Source organism: Myodes glareolus, chromosome 8 (genome assembly GCF_982192425.1).
Source record: "Myodes glareolus chromosome 8, mMyoGla1.1, whole genome shotgun sequence".
NCBI lineage: Eukaryota > Metazoa > Chordata > Mammalia > Rodentia > Cricetidae > Myodes > Myodes glareolus.
Window position 1 is genome coordinate 75,833,432 of NC_142033.1, and position 21,385 is coordinate 75,854,816.

Sequence of the window (21,385 nt, forward strand, 5' to 3'; positions counted from 1 at the left end):
ACTAAAATGGGATCCAAGACCCGCACTTAACACTGTAGAGAGCTGGTGAGATGGCTTAGTGGGTAAAGGCTTTGTTAGCAGGCCTGACCACCTGGACCCATGTAGTGAAACACTGACTGGAATGTTGCTCTGTGTGAATTTATGTGTGCATGCACACACACACACACAGACACACACACGCTTTTTGAAAGCAAAACCTAAAAATGCACAAGGGAAAACTAAACTTTTTTATGTGACCGTATATGCTGGTTAGTTAGTTAGTTAGTTTGTTTGTTTTTTTCTGTGCCACAGCAACATTTATTGGAGGCAGGAGTGGGGATGGGGATTAGTCCTTCTGGCCTCTGCCTTCCTCATGGCAGCCAGCATGTTGCTCAGTTCCTCCCGCTTCTTCTTGGCACCTATGTACATGCCCACCCTCTTCTTAATGACCTGAAGCAACTCCATGGTGCGCTGTTCGTAGGGTGCGAAGCCACACACCTCCTGGATCATGTCCCTCACAAACTTGGTATGCTTTGTGAGGTGCACGTGACGTCGGTTGTGCCTCGACTTGCTGACGTTCTTAGTCATTTTGTGGCCCTTGTTGAGGCCCACGGCCATGGGGTAGCACAGGGCCATGGCTGCTGCTCTCCAATGGCGGCTGCGACAGGAAGGGTGCTGGTTAGCTTTTATTGTCAGCTGAAGGCAAACTAGAGACACTCCAGAAGAGGGAACCTCGGTTAAAGAATCGGCCTCTATGAGATGGCCTGTGGACATGTTCCTGGGACAGTTTCTTGATTGTTGATTGGTGTAGGAGGGTTCAGCCCACTGTGGTGTTGGATCACTGGGCAGGTGGTAGCTGAGCAAGTCAGAGGGAGCAATTCAGTAAATCACTCTGTAGGTATCTCACCTTGATGTCTCACGATCATAGGCTCTAACCTGTAAAATGTAATAAACCCTTCTCCCCAAGTTGTTTAAAGTCATATTTTGTTTAGTTGGTTGTTTTGTTTTGTTTGATTTTTCAAGACAAGGTTTCTCTGTGTAAAAGTTCTGGCTGTCTTGACACTTGCTTTGTAGACCAGGATGGCCTATAGTCACATGTTTTAATCACAGCAACAGAAAGCAAACTAGAACAATGTGTGTGCGTGAATACACACACACACACACACACACATACACACACACATCATGTGTACCTGTGCGGTGGAGCCCAGAAGAGGGCATTGGATTCCTTGTAATTGGAGTTATGGGGAGTTTGAGCTGCTCAGTGTAGGTGCTGGGAATCAAACTCAAGCTCTCTTGAAGAGCACCATGCTCTTAACCCAGATATCTCTCTAACCCCCAAGAATTTATTTCTTTTTATTTTATCTTTTTATTTATTTAGTTTTAGTTTTTCAAGACAGGGTTCCCCTGTGAAGTCTTGGCTGTTCTGGAACTCATTCTGTAGACCAGGCTGGCTTTGAACTCACAGAGATCCCCATACCTCTGCCTCCCAAGTGCTGGGATTAAATACACACACTATCACTGCCTGATTAACCCTTAAGAAAATTTATATACTGAATTTGACAATGACTTTTTGGCTATAACACCAAAAGCATAGGGAACAACAATAACAAAAAAGGTAACAGAACTTCAAAATTAAAAAGTTATTTTTTGCATCTATTAAGCATGTTATTTTTCTCAGTTGTATTAGTATGGCAAGTTTACATTTTATTTTTATGTGCCTATATATTATGATTAGATGTATGTATATGCACCACATGCATGTATGGTGTCCACAGAGGTAAGATGCCAGATCCCTTGGAGATAGTTATGGATGGATAGTTGTGAACCATCCTGTGGGTGCTAGAAATGACCTGGGCTCTCTGTAAGAGCACCAAGTATTCTCAGCCACTGAACCATCTCTCCAGCCTCTCTCTTTTAAAAGATTTATTTTTATTATTTTAAATTATATGTCTGTGCTTAGGTCTTCCACATGCATGCAGATGCCCACAGAGGTCAGAGAAGTTGCATACCCCCAGAACTGGAATTTATGTGAGGCACCTCACATGGGTGCTAGGAATCAAACTCAGGTCTTCTGGAAGAACAGTACATGCTCTTAGCCGCTGAGCCAGCCATCTCTCTAACTCTCAAGTTTTATTTTTGAGTCAGGGTCATGATATGTAGCCCAGGCTGGCCTGAGAGTGTGTAACCTAGATTGGTCTTGAAGTCATGATCCTCATGTCTCAGTCACCTAAGTACCAGAATTACAGGTGTGACCCACCATGCATAATTGACCTATTGAGATAAAACTCACATAGCTCCATTTGGAGGCCATTTTCTTTCAAACCAACACACCAGCTATTATTCATGTTCATTTTATAATGGTCACTCTAGAGCAGTGGTTCTCAACCTTCCTAATGCTGAGACCCTTTAATACAGTTCCTCATGTTATGAAGAGCCACGACCATAAAATTATTTCATTGCTACCTCATAACCATAATTTTGCCAGTGTTATTAATCATAATATAAATATATGAGATGCAAGATGTCTTGACATGTGACCTCTGAAGGAGTCATGACCCGCAGGCCGAGGTCTGCTGCTCTGAGATAAACACAGGTATATGTGACTTAAAGACGATCTGAAGGGTATCTCAGTTAGCCTTACACTGCTGTGGTAAAGAACATGACCAGAAGCAACCTGGGGTATAAAGTCTTTATTTGGCTTACAGGTCACAGTCTGTCATCAGGGAAAGCCCCAGCAGAAACCTAGAGGCAAGGACTGAAGCAGAAGCCACGAGGGAACACTGCTTACTGGCTTTCTACCCATGGTCTGCTCAGCTGGCTTTATTACATACCCAAGGACCAGCTGGTAACAGGGTGACACCATCCACAGGGTTTTGGGCCCACCCACATCAATCACTAAACAATGTGTTTAATCCTTGATAAATCATTTCCCAAAGGAACCCAATTTGAATTTCAACTCCAGAAAACTCTGAATCTTTCTGTATACAAGAATCGACTGAATTACTATCAGAGAAGAAATTTTCCAGTCAAATTTCAAGTGTGTGTGTAGCGTGTGTGTGGTGTGGAAGTGTGCATGTGAGTGGGCAGTCTCCTGTGTGGGAGTGTATGGAGGTCACAGGTCAATGTCTGGTATCTTTCATCTATCACTCTCCACTATATATTTTTAATCAGGGTCTCTCATTAAACCCGGGGATCACAATTTGGGCTAGGTAGTGAATCTCCAAGATCTGCCTTTCTGAACTTTTCCAGTGGTAAAAACAGATCCATCCTGCTGCCCAAGCTGTTTCATGGGTTCTGGGGTCTGAACTCAGGAATTCATGCTTGCCTGTGAGCAACTTACCCACGGAACCACCTCAATCCTCCAATTACACTTCTATGATGGCTTACTCTAGAGCTGTCTACCAACCCAGGTACACCTCAAAAGCCAAATATGTGTAAACTTCCTATCATTATGGCTGAATGTCTAAAACAGAAAGAGGAACGGTTGACTTTGGCTTGAAGTTGTTTCAGCTTGGCCATTGCTTTGAACCTGTGGTGGTATGCACAATACACTACGGTGACGACATGTGACAGAAGAGACCTGCTGAACTCACGGTGACTGAGAAGTCAAAGAGACATAGGGAGAGCAGGTCTTAACACCCCTTTCAAGGGCACAGCACCTTGAGGGACTGACTTCTTCCGCTATGTTCTACCTCTTGTTCAGCCATCTTCCCCTAGGCCATAGGCTAAGATCAAGCTTTTCTGGCCTTGGGGGACAATGAAGATACAAACAGTAATGATGATCTAGAGGCTAAATATTAAGCATAGTGTTTGCATTATAGGTTATCTGTGGAGTGATAAAGAGGGAGAGAGACTAAGAGAGCAGATAAGGTACTGAAGGGCAGCAAATGTATGCCGTAAGACATGACGGAGCCTGGCAGCCCTGTAGGGGTTTGGTCATGGGTGTAATTCTTGAGTTCTTCTGAACTGGACTGGAATCAAATGAACAATGCCAATCCTTATTAATGACTTTGCTTTTGTTTGGTTGGTTTTAGGCTTTTTGTATTACTGGGAACTGAACCTAGGGCCTGGTACATTCCAGGCACACACTCTACCACTGAGCTACAACCTCACTATTAATTATGGATGGGTGGAAATGTGGGTGTTTGTTATATTCTGTATTTCTGGAACTTCTGATTTTTTTTTTAAGGAAGAGCTTTATGTAGCCCAAGCAAGTCTTGGATCACAATGTAGCTGGGTATAACCTTGAACTCCTGATCCCTGATCCTCCTGCCTCTGCCTCTCAAGTGCTGGGATCAAAGGTATATGCCACCACACCTGGTTAATGTGGTGGTAGGGCTCACACCTAGGATTTCTTGATTGCCAGGCAAGCATTCTACCAATTGAACTCTATCCCTAACTCACTGTGTTTTGTTTTAAGGAAATATGAAAGTGGGGTCTGCAAGATAGCTTTGCAGGAAGGTACTTGTGTCAACTGGAAGACTCAAGTTCAGTCCTCAGAATTCACATGGTAGGAGAGCATCAACTCCACAAAGTCCTCTGACCTACACACACACACACACACACACACACACACACACACACACACACACACACACACAAAGTCCTTGCCTACATGAGGTCCTATTTCAAAGAGGTTGGAGGAGAAGTGGTTCAGAGCAATGGGAGCTGTTCTTAGAGGACCCAGATTTGGGTCCTTGTACTCAAACATCAGTTTACAACTTCCTGTAATCCCAGTTCCTGGGGATCTGGAACCTTCTTATGGCCTTCATGGGCACCAGGCACACACACAATGCCCTTCCATATACTCGTGCAAAACATTCACAAACATAAAACAAAAGCAAACACATCATTTTAAAAGGTGTGGGGGTGGGGACGTATTGCAAAGAGGGTTGCTTGTTCGTTCCCGGCTGCTCATCCCCAAAATGTAGAGGAAGGAGGCCGCTCGTTGGTTCCCAGCCAGTCGGCTGGCTAGCTTACACCTGAAATAATCACACAGAAACTATTAATTAAATCACTGATTGGCCCATTAACTCTAGCTTATTGGCTAACTTGTACATATTAATTTAACCCATCTCTTTTAATCTGTGTATCACCACATGGCTGTGTCTTACCAGCTAAAGTTCCCAGCATCTATCTCAGGTGGCTGCATTACCTCTCCCTGACTCCGCCCTTCTTTCTCCCAGCATTCAGCCTAGCTTTCCCTGCCTACTTAAGTTCTGCCTTGCTGTAGGTCCAAAGCAGTTTCTTTATTTATTAATGGTAATCACAGCACACAGAGGGTACTCCACATCAGGGATGGGGCTAAGGAGATGGCTCAGTGGTTAAGAGCGTGCACTGCTCTTCTAGAGGATCTGAGTTCAATTCCCAGAACCCGTGCCAGGCAGCTCACCACTACCTGTAACTTTATTTATCCCTCTGGTACCTCTGGCCTCTGCTGGGACTGCATTCACATACATATGCCCTCCACTCTCCTACATACATATATACATAGTTTAAAATACTAGATTTTTAAAAAGGGAAACAGTATTTTTTCAAGGTGGGCATGGTGACATGTACTTGTAAACCTCAGTACTCAGGTGGCTGAGGGAGGGCAATAGAGAGTACAAAGCCAGAGTCAGCTATATAGTGAGACCTTGTCTCAGAAAAAAAAAAAAACCAAAAATAAAAATGTCTGTGTTTGTGTGTGTGAAAAAGAGGGGGAGAGGGAGAGCAAGGGAGATGGAGGAGAGAGACCATTAAAATGATTCCTGGGGCTGGGGACATGGCTCAGAGGTTAAGAGCACCTACTGCTCTTCCAGAGGTCCTGAGTTCAATTCCCAGCAACCACATGGTGGCTCACAACCATCTGTAATGGGGTCTGGTGCCCTCTTCTAGCCTGCAGGCATACACACAGAATATTGTATACATACTAAATAAATAAATATTTTTTTAAAAAGAAAGAAAGGAAGGAAGGAAGGAAAGAAAAGAAAGAAAGGTGGGGGGAATCCTATACAAGTATCCAACTTTACCATCCTGACATGTATACCTAAGTAGGTGACTCCAACTTGATGCCACGTCCAGCAAGCCAATCAGATGGTGAAGCCTGCAAGTGCAGGTCTGCTCCTGGAACTGGACGGGGCCAGACACCATGTTATGAGAACAGGAACAACCACTACACAGGCTCTTCGGGGAATGACAAGGAATGAGAGAGTAAATGACCTTCAAATGAACTCGGGCCAGTCTGTGCAGCCATTATATATGGGAAACCTTTCCTGAGGGCCATCCCCTGGTCCTGCACAGGGACATATTCTAAGAAAGTGTCCTTAGATGTTGTTTAGGTGATTTCTTTATGTAAATGTCACATTGTGAACATAAACAGTGCAATTTATACAAAGCTAGATGACAGAGGCCTGTCATTCAGTGTGGCTGCTTTCAGAGGGAGGGAGGCCCAGTGGAACTGGAGATGGAACCTGAGACATTACACACGCAAGGCAACTGCTTTCTTACTGAACTACATTCCTGACCTCGTGTGGCCTCTTGAGGCACCACACATGGGATGCTGGGGTTGTTGCTGTTGTCCAGTAAGCTTTTTACTCACACATCTCTGTGAGTCTCTCTATGAGACCATCCTGGTCTACATAGTGAGTTCCAGGCTAGCCAGGGCTACACAGTGAGACTGTCTCTCAATCATTCAATCAATAAAGACAAGAATATACTCTAATACAATAAAAACTTACATAGATCAGTAAGCCATTTATTAGCACTATTAAGTATGCACTGTATACAGTTGTGCTACGTTTTTACATGACTGGCCACACACTGACTTGTTTGCACCTGAGTCATACTCTGCATTGCATCATGACAGCTGTGACCTTGATAGGCCACAGGAATTCTTCAGCTCCATTACAGTCTTATGGTAATATGCAGTTTATTACTGACCAAAATGATGTTTAGGCAACAAACAGCTGTAAATATCAAACATTGTTCTAGGGACCAAAGAGGCCAGGAGGGACCACAGCCAACAAGATAAGAGGTCCTGACATGGAAGAGTTTATATTACAGTTGTTAATACACAGGGAGATGGTGGTGCCACAACAAAGAGCTCGGGTGGTGGGGTAGGGGCCATGAAATAGGAGGGAACCACTTTCAAGATCAAGGATCTGAGAGTGCCAAGATCTGAATGACGGATGGAGGCAAGCGTGCAGGGATGTGAGGGAGGTGCGGCCCTTGCACAGCAGCCGGCACACCGATGAGGTGGGAGCACGTCCAACCCCTCCCAAACACCAGGGCCCAGGCGGAAGCCTGTTCGCATGGTTTCCACCAATCTGTGAGCGGTGAGGAAAGCAGCAGTGGCTGCTGAGAACAAAGAGACACAGACACTGAGAAAGATGCTATGAAAAATTCACCTCCGGCCCTGGAGCTCGGAGAGTTAGGACTTTTCCAGAACACTTCTTGAGAGAAGTTCCAGAAGGATTGTACAAGTGTGTTTCCTCCCTTTCAGGAGTGCAGCTCTTCATCTAAACCCATCTGGAGAAGTCTTACATCAGGCTTGGCCCGCGAACTCAGGAACCATGATGTGGCATGGTTAGTAACAATGCCTCACTCGAAGATTAGCTGTGTGCGGGTAAGAACTCTTGGACATGCAGCACGGCCATCAGACAGGACATTTCCCTAGCTGAAAACACGGCATGGATGGAGTTCCTTGCTGCTCAAGCTCAGAGCTCAAGAGGAAAACGAGGCGCTGTTTTTGTTTGGTCAGAGGAAAGCACCCCAGGAAGCTAATGCTTTCACCACATGGTTATCATGGTCAGGTCATTCCACTAGGAGGCCAGGGTAGAAGATGAGGCTGTCTCAAAACTACATGAATGGAGCCTACTGGATTTCCACTCTTGCTTCAGACACAGTCCCGACATAGAAAACATTTTCACCCGAGAATTTACAAGCACACTGGCTCCTCTGTCCTGGCAGAAAGTGAGATGCACTACTAACTAGTTTTATTTTCTGAGATGGGACCTCATTCTACTGCCCAGGCTAGCCTTGAACTTGTCACTGTCTTGTTGGAATTACAGGCACAAATCACCACACCTAGCCCACTGCAGTTTTCTGTAATCCCAACAGGCTAACGCAGGAAGATCGTGAGTTCGGGGCCAGCCTAGGCTATGAGACGATGGGCAGAACCCTAAATGAAACTCAGTTTTATTTTGGTCTTATGGTATGTGAGGCTACATAGTAAGATCCTGTCTCAAATAACACACTCCTATCCCCCAAACAAAATTCACAACCAAAGCACTTTGTCAGTGATTCACTTTAACTGGATATGACTGCTCCAAAGGACTGTTTCTAGTACAGTTTCTCTGGGGAAGGGATGACTGGCCACTTCACTAAGCTCTGTGAGCCTCCGGAAGCTATCTGAAGTGGAGCTCCAAACATGTGCTGAATAGGGGGCAGGTTTGGGGAAAGGATGGCCACTCTGGAATGGATGATGTCTGATACAAGGCTCTAGAATGTCAAATTAAAACAACAACAAAAACCTAACCTTTAGATCATTACTGACAAGCAAGCATCTGAATCTACTACCAAGTCCTAAGAACAAAATAACCTTGACAATTATCTGAAAGGTTTTCAAGAAAAATTTATTTCATAAATTAATTCATGTAACAGTGGGCATTTAGAGTCACAAACTATCGAACAGAAAAGGAACTGCAGGGGCATCATGTATACCAACATTACTAAAGATGGACACATTTCACTGAACTATTAGCCATGATAACAAAGGAACACTTGAGACAGCAACTTATTTAGATACCAGCTCAAGGGGGCCTCTTGTTGAGAATTCAAATCCAATTCAACACCAGAGTCTTGTAGGGACAGAAATCGTATCTCAGCTTGCTGTGCTGAATGGAGGCTATACGAAGACCCCAGCTTCACAATCAAGATAGCTTTTGCTGCTCAATGTGCGCTAAAAGGGAATATTAATTGTGATTTGAAAAAACTAAGTCTCCCGTCCTAGCCAGTTCTATGCAGAAGTTCAGTTCAGGAAAGCAGCCCTCTCCTGACAGGAATCTAGATGAGGACATTCCACACCTCTGGCCAATTCTTTACGCTTTGGATACAGCCACCCATAATGTGGTCATTAAAAAAAGGCCCTTTTCATGATACCAGGGGAAAGCTGTAGAAATAAAACAAGGGGACTAAAGAAAGCACCAGCTGCATACTCCCCTCCCCAGAGCGCAGGAGGAAAGCATCACGACCTAAGTTGTCTTACGCAGATCTTAATGCACAAGGTACAGAGGAGGTGGAGCCCTGGCCAGCCTGGGAGACCAAGCGCTGTGTCCACTTGGCTGCACTGCAGCCCTGGACCTGCTGCCACAGTCCTGCAGACTTGCTGCTGTTCTTAGCCTGGTGGGCAGAGGGTATGCCCCAGGGGAAGGATGCCCATGGAGTGGGATCTAGAATTTACCTCAGGTTGGCTCTGGAGCCCTCACAAAAGACCCTTTCAGGCAAAATGTGAAAAAAAAAAGTCATGATTTTCACAGCTCCTGGAGGAGCACAAAGTTTAGATTCACAGCATGAGTTTCCGAGCTCTTCAAGGCTCGAGTAAGGCAAAAGCTACATGTCTTTCCGGCGCGCTCCCTCGCAGTCGGCTCTTCCAGCAAGGGCAGCAGGAAAGACAGACACAATCTGCTTTCACAGGTGATGAGGAACATCTAGACGAATGGAGGGAAAGACTGAACAGAGAGCAGGGAGAGAAGATGAGAGGCACTAACGGGAGGGAAGGAGGCTGCTACAGCTAGAAACTGAAAGACAGCAAAGGAAATGGGCTGAGACCTGGTTGGAGCTGAGGTCTCTCCTTTCTCCATAACCTTAACTTCTGGAGGTGAGCGCTACTAAGTTGTGCTTAATGGCAATTTCTATCACTTGGGGTGGGAGCTCCCCACCCTCAGAAATTCCAACTCCCAGCACAGAACTGATCTGTCGTCCTGGCTGGTGACATCCCAACAACCAGTTATCTCCCACCACAGCCAGGTTCCAAGACTGGCTGACTGTGTGAACCTGGACGGTAAGACAGGCGTGGTTGAGTAGGGACCGACGCAATGAGTCAACCTCTCTTAGCTCTGAAGTAGAAGAGCCTTTGCCAAGGGAAGGCCGAGAACTGCAGTTTCCCTCCTAGGTCTGCCCAGGACTAGGGTGGAGCTGTGTCTCTCCAGTCTTGCCAACAGTTCGGGCCAGTGCAACCCTTGTCACAGGCAAATTCGGAAGGTCTGTCATGCTGCTGGTGACACAGTTGTGCACACCTCACCTTTTGTCTTCTGGGTGATCTGGATGCCCTAGAGTCCCTGGTGGTGAAGCTGGTCAACGGTTGTTTACTGGCGGCTAGCTTGCAAGCTGTCTGATGTACAGTGTCTTAGATGTACTTGTGGCACGATGTGTAACCCACTCCACTCCCTGCAGTCACATGACAGAGTTCAGAAGCACAGAGTACCTAAGAATCCTGTCCCAGGAAGGGAGGCGTTGGAGTGAAAACAGATCACATATGTATGGTCTGGGCAACATGGCTAAGACAGGGATCTGCACACATCACTGAGGGTCAGCGTGCACACTAGCCTGCACTCTTCTCATCCAAGGGGTCATGACCTTCAAAGACTCCACAGACAAGCAGCTGTGTGTTAACTTATTTAACGGCTGAGGTGGTGTAGGTCATGGGACATTTTCCCTTTGCTCATGGCTATTTTTCTGTTCCAGTGTGGCCCAGCCCATCAACCTACAAAGGATAGCACATGAAGACCTCAGGCCTGCACCCCTTCTCCCTGGCCACTGACAAACAGGGAATGAAGGAACCCTAGGAGCGGTGGCTAACATGCAGCACAGCACCACGCACTCTTCTCTACAGACAGAAATACGTTCCTGGACTGAGCTAGGAGCATGGCAAGAGGTGACAGAGCCTAATGGCTGGGATGCACAACCTACTCAAGAGCCAAGGAATGCTAAATGCTAACTATCTGTACGCGAGCTGTGGGGTAGATGGAAAGAGTGGGAGATCCTGGAATGAGAAAACACAAGGCGAGCCTCGGGGAGCATGGTGAGGGCATAGTGGGAAGGAGACTCTGGGGCTGCTGCCCAGACAAGCCAGCCTACTGCCGGCAGACTCCTTTGGGTACAAACTGAGAAACTGCACTACTTCCAGCATGCGAACCATTTCCAGTAGGTTTGGCAAAGAACCAGACTACGTGAGGCCCTCTCAGAGAGCACTGGCTCTGGGATGTTGGAGTCTTGCTGGAGGAATGGATCACTGGGTCTCATCTATCCATCAGCTCTCTCCTACTCCTGAAGCAGGCACTCCGCAGCTGCAAATGCTCTGGGCCAGCCTCTGTCACCACGGCCTCAACTTTGCCATATACCAGCATTTCACAGAAAACCACACTCAACCTTAACCTTTGTGAGAGCTCTGCTTTTACATATGCCACTAAACAGCTACGTGTACTAAGTGGGCGGGACTGAGGAGGAGGATGAAAAGAGCTTCCTCGAATGAGATCATGAGAAGCTGGAGATGGGGAGGGGCTGCCTAAACATAAATGGGGACACTCCCCCATCCATGTGCTGATCAATTGCCTGTCACATATTCTCTTAAGACATGAATTGCCTTTCTCCTCAATGTCTTTCAAAGTGTTTTAAAATCACATTTAGAGACCCCAAACATGCAGCAATAAGACAAAAACAAAAAAGGAAAAAAAATAAAAAACGAAAACTATCAACACTACATTAAAAAAGTGCAACTTACGTTGGGGCCTGGATGGGCTCCTCTGGCACTAGTGACCCACACTCACAGATAGGAGAAAAGATGGGGCAAAGCCACAAACACACAACACACACATTCTCTCAGTCTAAAGGTCCTGGGCAGACAGAGATCAGGAAACACACCAGTTCATCTTTCTCAATCACTGAAAAGAGCTGGTGGGAACACGCATGCCAGGTGGCCAGGTGCCCCCGAGGCCGGGTTTCTACATCTTGGCCGAGCAGCACCATAAACAGAGGAACGTCCATGTGGATGCACAAACACCGAGTCCTTAAATTCCTAGTGTTGCTTAAGATGTGTGGTTTCTTCCACCTGTGATGGGAGAGACAGGAAGGAGGTGGCCTGATGTCATTCAGGACCATTCCCAGGAGAAAGGGAGCATTCCTGAGGCTCTATACTCAGCAGTACAATTAGAGGACCCTTCTTCACCAGCTTCTAAAAAGGCTGCACCTTGAAATAAGTAAAAATTCACGGACTGGGCATCATGAGTGGTTTGGGCATAGGGCAAAATCAGGGAATCTCTTCCAGGGAGGTCTGAAAAGATCCAAAATGGAGACCCGGCTGCAGCGTTCTCAGCAGCTCGCTGACTGCTCCCGCTCCTCCTCCTTGGCAAAGAAAGTCTCTAGTTCCAGCAGCTTCTGGATCAAAAGCGCATCCAGCTCTCGAGTCTGCAGAGCCGCCTTTTGGGCTCTCGTGGAGCTGCCCACCAGCTTCACTTTCCCCCGAGCGCGTCTCTTTCGGGGCAGGGTGAAGTCCTGGAACTCCAGAACACGCTTCCTTTTCTGCTGGCTGACGGACACCAGTGTGCCATTTCGTTCTTTGGGTTCCTCGAAGATGGTCTCTAAACACCTGAGGATAGAGCACAACTCAGAATCACCAGAGGAAACTCACAGAGCCCAGGTGGTCACCTTGCCAACCAAAAGCTGCCTGTGCAGACTGCCAACCCGACTGTTGCCTGTGGGCAGAGCTATTTTCATGCATAGAAGAAAACATACGTTTTATACATATGTGCACAAAGTGAAAACAGTTCAAAGAGAAGGGTAAACAGCACAATTAAGACTAGCTCCTTGGGGCCGGCAGTGGTGGCGCACGCCTTTAATCCCAGTACTCGGGAGGCAGAGGCAGGTGGATCTCTGTGAGTTTGAGGCCAGCCTGGTCTACAAGAGCTAGTTCCAGGACAGGCTCCAAAGAAACAGAGAAAGCCTGTCTCAAAAAACCAAAAAGAAAAAAAAAAAAAAAAGACTAGCTCCTCACTCCAGTATGTATAACACCACTAACTGCTGGTTCTGTATATGTTCTCCATTTAAGTAACATAGTAGTTGACACTGGGCAAACAGCAAACCTTCTGTCACAGCCCAGGCTGGCCTCAAACTCCCTGTGTAGCTAGGGATGGCCTAATTTCCTGACCCCCCTCACCACTGCCTCACAAGTGTCTGGATTATAGACATGCTAATCTACCATACCAAGCTCTAGACAGTAACCTTTTTAATCTGTGAGCCATGTGGTTCTCTATCACAAAATTGTTTTGAATTTTACTTTTGTGAACAAAACTATTAGCCCACAAGCCATAAAAATAATAAAATGCCGGGTGGTAGCAGCACACACCTTTAATCCCAGCACTCATGAGACAGAGACAGATGGATCTCTGTGAGTTTGAGGCCAGCCTGGTCTACAAGAACTAATTCCAGGACAGGTGCCAAAACTACAGGAAAACCCTGTCTCAAAAAACCAAAAATCAAACAAATAAAAACTGGTGATTGGGGATATAGAGTTTTTGTCTAGCACACATGAGGGTCTGGGATACAAACCCAACACGGTTTTTTGTGTGTGTGTGTGTGTGTGTGTGTGTGTGTGTGTGTGTGTGGTTGGTGTTGTTTTAGTTTTTTAAAGACAGGGTTTCTCTGTGTAGCCCCGGATGTCCTAGAACTGGCTCTACAGACCAAGTTAGCCTTAAATTCAGAGATCCACCTGCCTCTGCCTCCTTAGTGCTGGGATTGAAGGTGTGCGGCTACCACCACCCAGCTTTCAGCATGGTATTTAAAAAAATAAATAAATAAAAGTTAGGTTGGGCCATGGAGTTGTACTCCTTTGATCCCAGTACTCAGGATGAGCAGAGGCAGGTAAATCTCTGAGTCTGAGGCCAGCCTGGTCTACAGAGCCAATTCCAGGACATTCAGGGCTACACAGAGAAACCCTGTTTCAAAACCAACCAATCAACAACAACAAAAAGGAAAGTCAGGTGTAGGGATGCAAGTCTATAATAATCCCAACTATCAGGGAGGCTGAAAGAGGGTCACTTGGTTTGGGGATAGGCTTTGAATGGGCCTAGAATTTGCTAACTGATGGTATGCATCTCCACAGCAGCAAACAGCATACACTATCCTGCACATGGGGCTCCTCTTACCCATCAAAGACCCCGAAGCCTGTTTTCATTTAATAGAAATTTCTTTCTTTTTTTTTTTTAAAGATTTATTTATTATGTATATAACATTCCTTCCATGTATGTTTGCATGCCAGAAGAGGGCACCAGATCTCATTATAGATGGCTGTGAGCCACCATGGAGTTGCTGGGAATTGAACTCAGGACCTCTGGAAGAGCAGTCAGTGCTCTTAACCTCTGAGCCATCTCTTCAGTCCCTGTCTGATTCATTTTCAACAGCATGCATTATATTTCATAATAAAAATGGACCAAAGTTGAGTGGAAACCCTAGTAATGGACACTTTCAGTTGTTTCCAGTTCTTTCCCATCACTTAGCAATCCTGCAATGAATAGTCTCCTAAATAAATGTCTTCTAGGCAGAGTCCATGTACAAATACTGGGATGAAATGCCAGAACTCTCTTCCTTTATCCCAGATAAAACAGTCAATTAATAACTGTCACTGCTTCCAACTGAATTTTGATCCCAAGGTGGCCAAGTGACATTTGTCTGTATTTGGGCTTGAAATCGTGGTTGAAACAGTAATTAGCAGCACAGACGAAGCTAGCCAGTGTATTCAGCAAACACAGATGCAAGGTAAACACATCTACGAGACCAAAGCCCACAAAGACTTCTTTTCTATCATGTCACTGACCCTAATCAAGGATTTGGAACCCGAACCTCCATTCTAGCTATTTCTAAAGTCCAATTCTGGGCCAGAATTGGGAGCACCTTTGATCCCAGAATTCTCCCAAGGCAGAGGCAGGTAGATCTTGGAATTTTACGCTAGCCAAGCCTGTACAACAAGAGTACCTCACAAAAACCCAACAACAAAACCCCAACCAATACCAGGCAGAGCTAAATAGGAACACCTGAGTGCCAAAGATGAGAGGTGTCAATCATTCTAGCACCGCCCCCTTAGCCCAGCCACAGGAGTTACCTGTTCGCAGGGGGAGACTTGTAATTCTTGTTTGTATATATTTCTTCTAAACTGAACTCTTTCTTCTTTAACCTGCAAAGAGAAAAAAGAATTCTTCACGCCTTCTTTCACTTACACATTGCTTTAAGTTGAAAAGTCAAACCCTGTTCATTCCATTCCTTATCACCAGAGCTGCAGTCGGAAGGCAGGCCACAGCATATAGGGCAAGTAGGCCGCTACAGTTTCACCCAAGCTGTGCGCATTAACTGACAGCTTTCTCTGGCTCATTTAGAGTTGAGGCGAGGTCTCACTAGGCAGTCTTGTTGGACACTCCTGCCGCCTCCTCTGGGAAGTGCCGGGGTTACAAACAAGAGCCTGCACCCAGCTGCTTTCTCTTCAGCAGCAGTGCTGAGCTCGAACACTGACTTGGCCGCCCGGTTTTTTAATATTCTTATTCATGGCTTGGAAATTATAAGCCTTAGTGGTTGGCAAGAATTTAATGAACACAATAAACTGTTGCTGAATTTATTTTTATTCTGTTATTTAAAAAATTATTTTATGGCCAGGCGATGGTGGCGCACACCTTCAATCCCAGTACTGGGGAGGCAGAGGCAGGCGGATCTCTGTGAGTTCGAGGGCAGCCTGGTCTACAGAGCTAGTTCCAGGACAGGCTCCAAAGCTACAGAGAAACCCTGTCTCAAAAAAACAAAAACAAAAACAAACAAACAAAACAAAACAAAAAAACCCCAAAACACAACAAAACAAAACAAAAAAAGCATGTGGGGTTTTTGCCTGCATGTACATCTATGCACTATGCGCCTATATGGTGCCTGAGCAGTCAAGAGAGGGTACGAATCCCCTGGAAGTGGAGCTATAGTTGTGAGCCACCACATGGGTGCTGAGAATGGAAGCCAAGTCATTTGCAAGTCCAGGCAGTGCTTTTAACGACTGGTCAATTCTCCAGCCCTTAAGAGAATTTTTTTTTTTTTTTTTTGAGACAGGGTTTCTCTGCTTAGCTCTGACTGTCCTGGAACTCACAGATTATCTGCCTGCCTTTTGAGTGCTGGGATTAAAGGTCTGAGTCACCAAATCTGGCCCTAAGTCTTTTAATACATTTTATTTTTAACAGGTGAAATGGCTCAGAGATGGTCTTCTGATTTCAGATGCATGCCATAGCACATGTGTGCCCATACACAAAATAAATACATGTAGAATAATTTTTCAGTTATATTTTCCTTGGAAACAAGGGTGTGTTCTGTTGCCCAGGGTGACCTTAAGCACCTTTGAACCATCCATCACCTCTGAAGGGGATGAACTACAGGAGCATGCCACTCCACCAGCTGATTTCCTTTCTATTTGTACGGTGATGAGGGTCCCACCCAGGGCCTTACACACAAGTGTAAGTGTGCTCTTATTTATTTATTTTTGGAGATAATAAAAATAAATTTTTATTTATATAATATTTATTTTGGAGTGTTTAACTATGTGTTACAGACTGGTCTCAAACTTTAGATTACATTTATATATTTATGTATAATAAATACATAAATGTGTGTTTGCACACTTGTGTTGCCATAGCATGTGTGTGGAGGGAGGTCAGGGGATAACTTGAGTCAGTTTTCTCTATCTATGTAGGTCCCAGAAATTGAATTCAGGCTATCACATTCATTTACCATCCTGTTGACCATTCTAAAATTATTATTATTGTTATTATTTTGGTTTTTCGAGACTGGTTTTCTATAGTTTTGGAGCCTGTCCTGAGCTCGCTCTGTAGACCAGGCTGGCCTCAAACTCGCAGAGATCCACCTGTCTCTGTCTCCCGAGTGCTGGGATTAAAGGCACCACCAACGCCTGGCTAGCTTCAAGCTTATGATTACATCAACCTACTGCTGGAATTACAAGTATAAGCACTAGAGAGTCGTATCTTTTTGTTTTGTTTTATTTTTGAGACAGGGTTTCTCTGTGTAACAGTCCTGGCTGTTCTGGAACTGTGTAGACCAGGCTGTCCTGGAACTCAGAGAGCCACCTGCCTCTGCCTCTGCCGAGATTAAAGGTGTGTGTCGCCGCCACCGCTGCCACCACCACCACCACCACCACCACCACCACCACCCTGATCAGTAATGTCTTTTTAGCAATGATTTAAATACTCTATTGTCTGGATGTACCAGCTTATCCAGTCCCTACTAAATAAAGTACATGCTTCTTCCATCTAGGTTTGGACAGTTATAAATAAAACAGATGTAAATGTCTGTGAAGTTTTGTGGTATATACCTTTCCAACTTGTGGACAAAAATCTACAAAATATGACTGCTGCAATATGTGGTTAGTCTATTTAGTTCTGAAGACACTGCATGCTCTCCAGCAACGCAGTCGAGTTCCTGCTGCTCTGGGGCCCGGCTAGCATTAGTTCTGAATTTATCCTTACTGTAAGGTGCAACTCCCCAATGACACACCACACCGGGGGCCTTTCAGGAGTGTATTCCTATCGGTTTCTTCTTTGACACCATGTCAGTTCAGGAATTTTGCCCATTTTTAAAATTGGGTTGTTCATTTTCTTACAGAGTTTTGAGTTCTTTATGGCCTGAGGAATGGACATTGTCTGCTCATGCAGTAAGGGCTTGGGTTTGATTCCAGCACCACCAGGCAGGGAGAGGGAGGAGTTGTATATTTTGGATAAACAGTCCTTACTTAGATTCCTTGAACTAAATGTACATTTTGCATCTTTTTTTCTCCAAGGTTATAGTCTTCTAATTTTATATCAACCATCCACCAATCTACATACCCACCCACCCACCTAATTCTTAGCATCCGCTTTCCTTCCAGCCATCCAATTTTTACCATCCACTTACCTACCAACCAACCAATCAACCAGGTCTGGCTATAAAGCTAAGGCTAGCCTCACACAAAGCCCTCCTGAAAGCCTTGCAAACATTGGATTACTGGCATGTGTCACCATGCCAGTCACTTGCTATTCACTATCTTGATTTTGGCATTTGATGGGAGAGAAAAAAAGGCTAACTTTCCTGAAATTCAATGTAGGCAAAGGCCATAGCCTACTCCACATTCATGCAGATTGGTAACTGTATTTGCTTGTTTTTATTATTGTTGTACTTACAATTAGATCTTTGGTTTATTCTGATTTAACTTTTACACATGGAAATCCAATTTTACACATAGCAACCAGCACCACTTGTTAGAAAGATTTCCTTCCCCATTGAATGGCCATGATGCTTTTGTTGAAGTCAATCCATTTTAGAAGGTACTTCTGGCCTCTGTCTCATCACCTCAGAAAGTTACCCTTAGACTACTACCATACTATCTTGATTATTGTAGCTTCATCTAATTTTGTGTTTTGTTTTGGTTTTTTGAGACAGAGTTTCTGTGATGCTTTGGAGCCTGTCCTGGAACTAGCTCTTGTAGACCAGGTTCGCCTCCACCTCAGAGATCCGCCTGCCTCTGCCTCCCGAGTGCTGAGATTAAAGGTGTGCGCCACCACCGTCCGGCAATTTTGTGCATTTTTATAGTAAAATCTGAAGAGCACGACTTCTGCCATCAAATTGCATTTGTTTTTTCAAAGAAAATCTCACCTTATAGCCCAAGTTGCCTTTAAACTCTGCTGGGACTATAGGCATGTGCTAGTACCATGCTTGGCCATTTCAACTATTTTAAATTTAACTGTTTATTTTTGGTGTGTGTGCGTGTTATTTGCACATGGACTGCATGGGTATATATTCATACCTGTGCATGCAGAAACTAGAGGAGGACAATTGAGTCTCTTCCTCTACTTCTGTTCACCTTATTCCTTTCAGACAAGGTCTCTCAGGGAGAAAGAAATGACCACGCATTAAGAGCACTTGCTGTTCTTCCAGGACCTGGGTTCCAATTCCAGCACCCACATGGTGGCTAACAATTGTCTCTAACTTCAGTTCCTGGGGATCTAATGCCCTCTTCTGTTCTGTGCAGACCCTGAATGCATATGGTGCACATACAAACATGAAGGCTAAACACTTACACACTTACACACATAATTAAGAGGGAAAAAAAAAGACAAGCTCTTTTTCTGAACAGGAAGCTTACTATTTCGGGTAGGCTGTACAGCTATCCAGTGACTCCACCACCAACTGTGGGGTCACAAGCATGTGGAGTCACATTCAAGTTTTATTTAGGTGAGTGTTTGTTATCAAACTCAAATCCTCATGCTTGAACAGCGTGCAATCTTCTCCACAAGCCATTTTCCTAACCCAACTAAACTGCATATATAATAAGTTTAAAATAAATCAGTGTGAAGCATCTATTCTGGTTCTTCTTCAAGACTGTTTTAACTATTTTTTAATTTTATTTTATTAGGTATTTCAAGACAAGGTTTCTCTGTGTAACATCTCTGGCTGCTGGAACTTGCTCTGTAGACAAGGCTGGCCTTGAACTCAAGAGACCTACCTACCTCTGCCTTCCTAGTACTAGGATTAAAGGTATTTGTTACCATTGACCAGATGTTTTAACTACTCTTGGTGACTTTTTTTTCCCATAAGGAATTTTACAACCTAGCTGTCAATTTCTAGGGGGGGAAAGCTGTTAGTCCTTTGACAGACTGCAGTTAATCTGAAAACCAATCCCACATAAGTGCACTGTCTTGGCAACATCAAGTCTTCCTTCAACCCCCTCAATAATCACCAGAGGTTTTTCTATTATTCATTTACTTATTTAGGATCTTCAGCCTAGGCCAGCCTTCCTCCCGCCCCCGGTTTTTAGAGACAGGGTTTATCTGTAGCTTTGGAGCCTGTCCTAGAACTAGCTCTTGTAGACCAGGCTGTCCTCAAACTCAGAGATCCATCCACCTGCCTCTGACTCCCGAGTGCTGGGATTAACGGCATGTGCCACCACCGACTGGCTCAGCCTTTAACTTCTTTTGATTAACCTCCAACTTTTGATTCTCCTATCCACTTCCCTTGTGCTGGGTTTAGAGGTGTGCACAAAATGCAGCCTTGATGAGTAAACCCAGAACCTCAGCAATCCTCTATCTTCAGCCCAATTTATCAGATTATGGTAAGAATCTAATGTAAACCTTTAGTTCCAGCACTTGGAAGGCAGAGAGGCAGGCTAATCTCTGAGTTTGGGGCCAGTTTGGTTTATACAGCAAGTTCAAGGCCAGTCAGAGGTACATAATGAAACCCTGGCTTGTCTCAAATAAAAAAAAAGCAGGACAGTGTTCTTTCTCTTAGTTGATGCTGGTAAGGATTTTACTTTTCCAAATATCAGGTGAGCTAGGTCTCTTCCCCCTTCCATTTATTCTTACATTCTGTGCTAGCTGTAAATCTCAAGGACTGCAACTAGCCAGGCCCCAACCCAAGACTACTCTAAGGACCAGAAGGGTCAGCATCCAAGCTCTGTTCTGCAGAGAAAAGAAGCCCAAATCAGGCCACAGAATACTGCCAATCCCAAGCCATCCTGGAAAGCTCTGCTCCCAACCCCCCAAGCCTACATAAAGCCTGCCCCCCCACCCCCACTCAATTCTCTCCTGAGAAGAGGCAGCGACCATCATGTGTCTTTCCCAGTGAACCTCCTGTGTGAGGTCTGATGTGAGGTATGACTGTGGCATTCCTGGGCTCCTAACTGCCAGGATACTTTTCCCTCAGAGCTGTAACTAATACTTACTCAGATAGGTGCTCCTGGTGCCTGAGCTCCCCTTGGGGGCCTGGGCTGCACTGGGAACCTACCCGTCATCTGAGGTCCATCCTTAGCAGACTCACTTTCCAGCTTACTCAGCAATCAGCACCCTGTCCACTAGTGACAACTGGTGTACAATCTGACAGGTGTAAAGCTTCCCTGAGACCACAGAAGTGACTGCGGAGCATCTGGTACCTCTCTGTCCTTTTGGAGGCAGAGGTGCCCCTAGCCGTGTTTTGTAAGTTATGGTTAGCCCACTTCATCTAACCCTGTTTCCCTATCCTTAGAGCTGCAAGGCTGCTGTTTCTTTAGGCCCCATCAGGCTATTGCTCCCCTTCCTGCTGTCTTTAGCGCCCCTGGTTTCCTTTTCTCCCTTTTCAGTGACAGGCTGCCCAAATCAACCCTTCCTAGTGCCTACTTTCAGCCTACTGGCAGCTCCAAATTAACTGTTAATCGCTCTTACTCCACTATGGGATCCCCCTTTACCTCCCTATACCCAGTCTAAACCAGCCAAGAGTTCTCCCTTTGCAGGAGGTTGTGGGGGTGAATGGCTTGGTCAGGGTACATGTCTCCTACTCATTAAGCAAACAGTCTCAAAATAGAAAAGGATTATGGCCCTATACCACT

The 21,385-nt window shown here is 45.3% G+C and overlaps 1 protein-coding gene and 1 pseudogene across 4 annotated transcripts in view; both read right to left on the reverse strand.

Moving 5' to 3' along the window:
* Positions 1-297: 297 nt before the first annotated feature.
* On the reverse strand, positions 298-615 carry LOC125410388 (large ribosomal subunit protein eL36 pseudogene; annotated as a pseudogene).
* A 7,956-nt stretch (positions 616-8,571) lies between these two features.
* Prr14l (proline rich 14 like) overlaps positions 8,572-21,385 on the reverse strand; it is a 76,298-nt gene continuing 63,484 nt past the window's right edge. For 3 of the 4 annotated variants that reach the window (XM_048450026.3, XM_085692147.2, XM_048450022.3), the window contains 2 exons: positions 15,116-15,187; positions 8,572-12,607 (listed from right to left, as the gene is read on the reverse strand). In XM_048450026.3, the coding sequence (XP_048305983.3) occupies positions 12,331-12,607; positions 15,116-15,187 (349 nt within the window). In that variant the 3' untranslated portion in view covers positions 8,572-12,330. The remainder of the gene's footprint in view (positions 12,608-15,115; positions 15,188-21,385) is intronic. The other variant, XR_015002778.2, reaches the window with a different exon arrangement.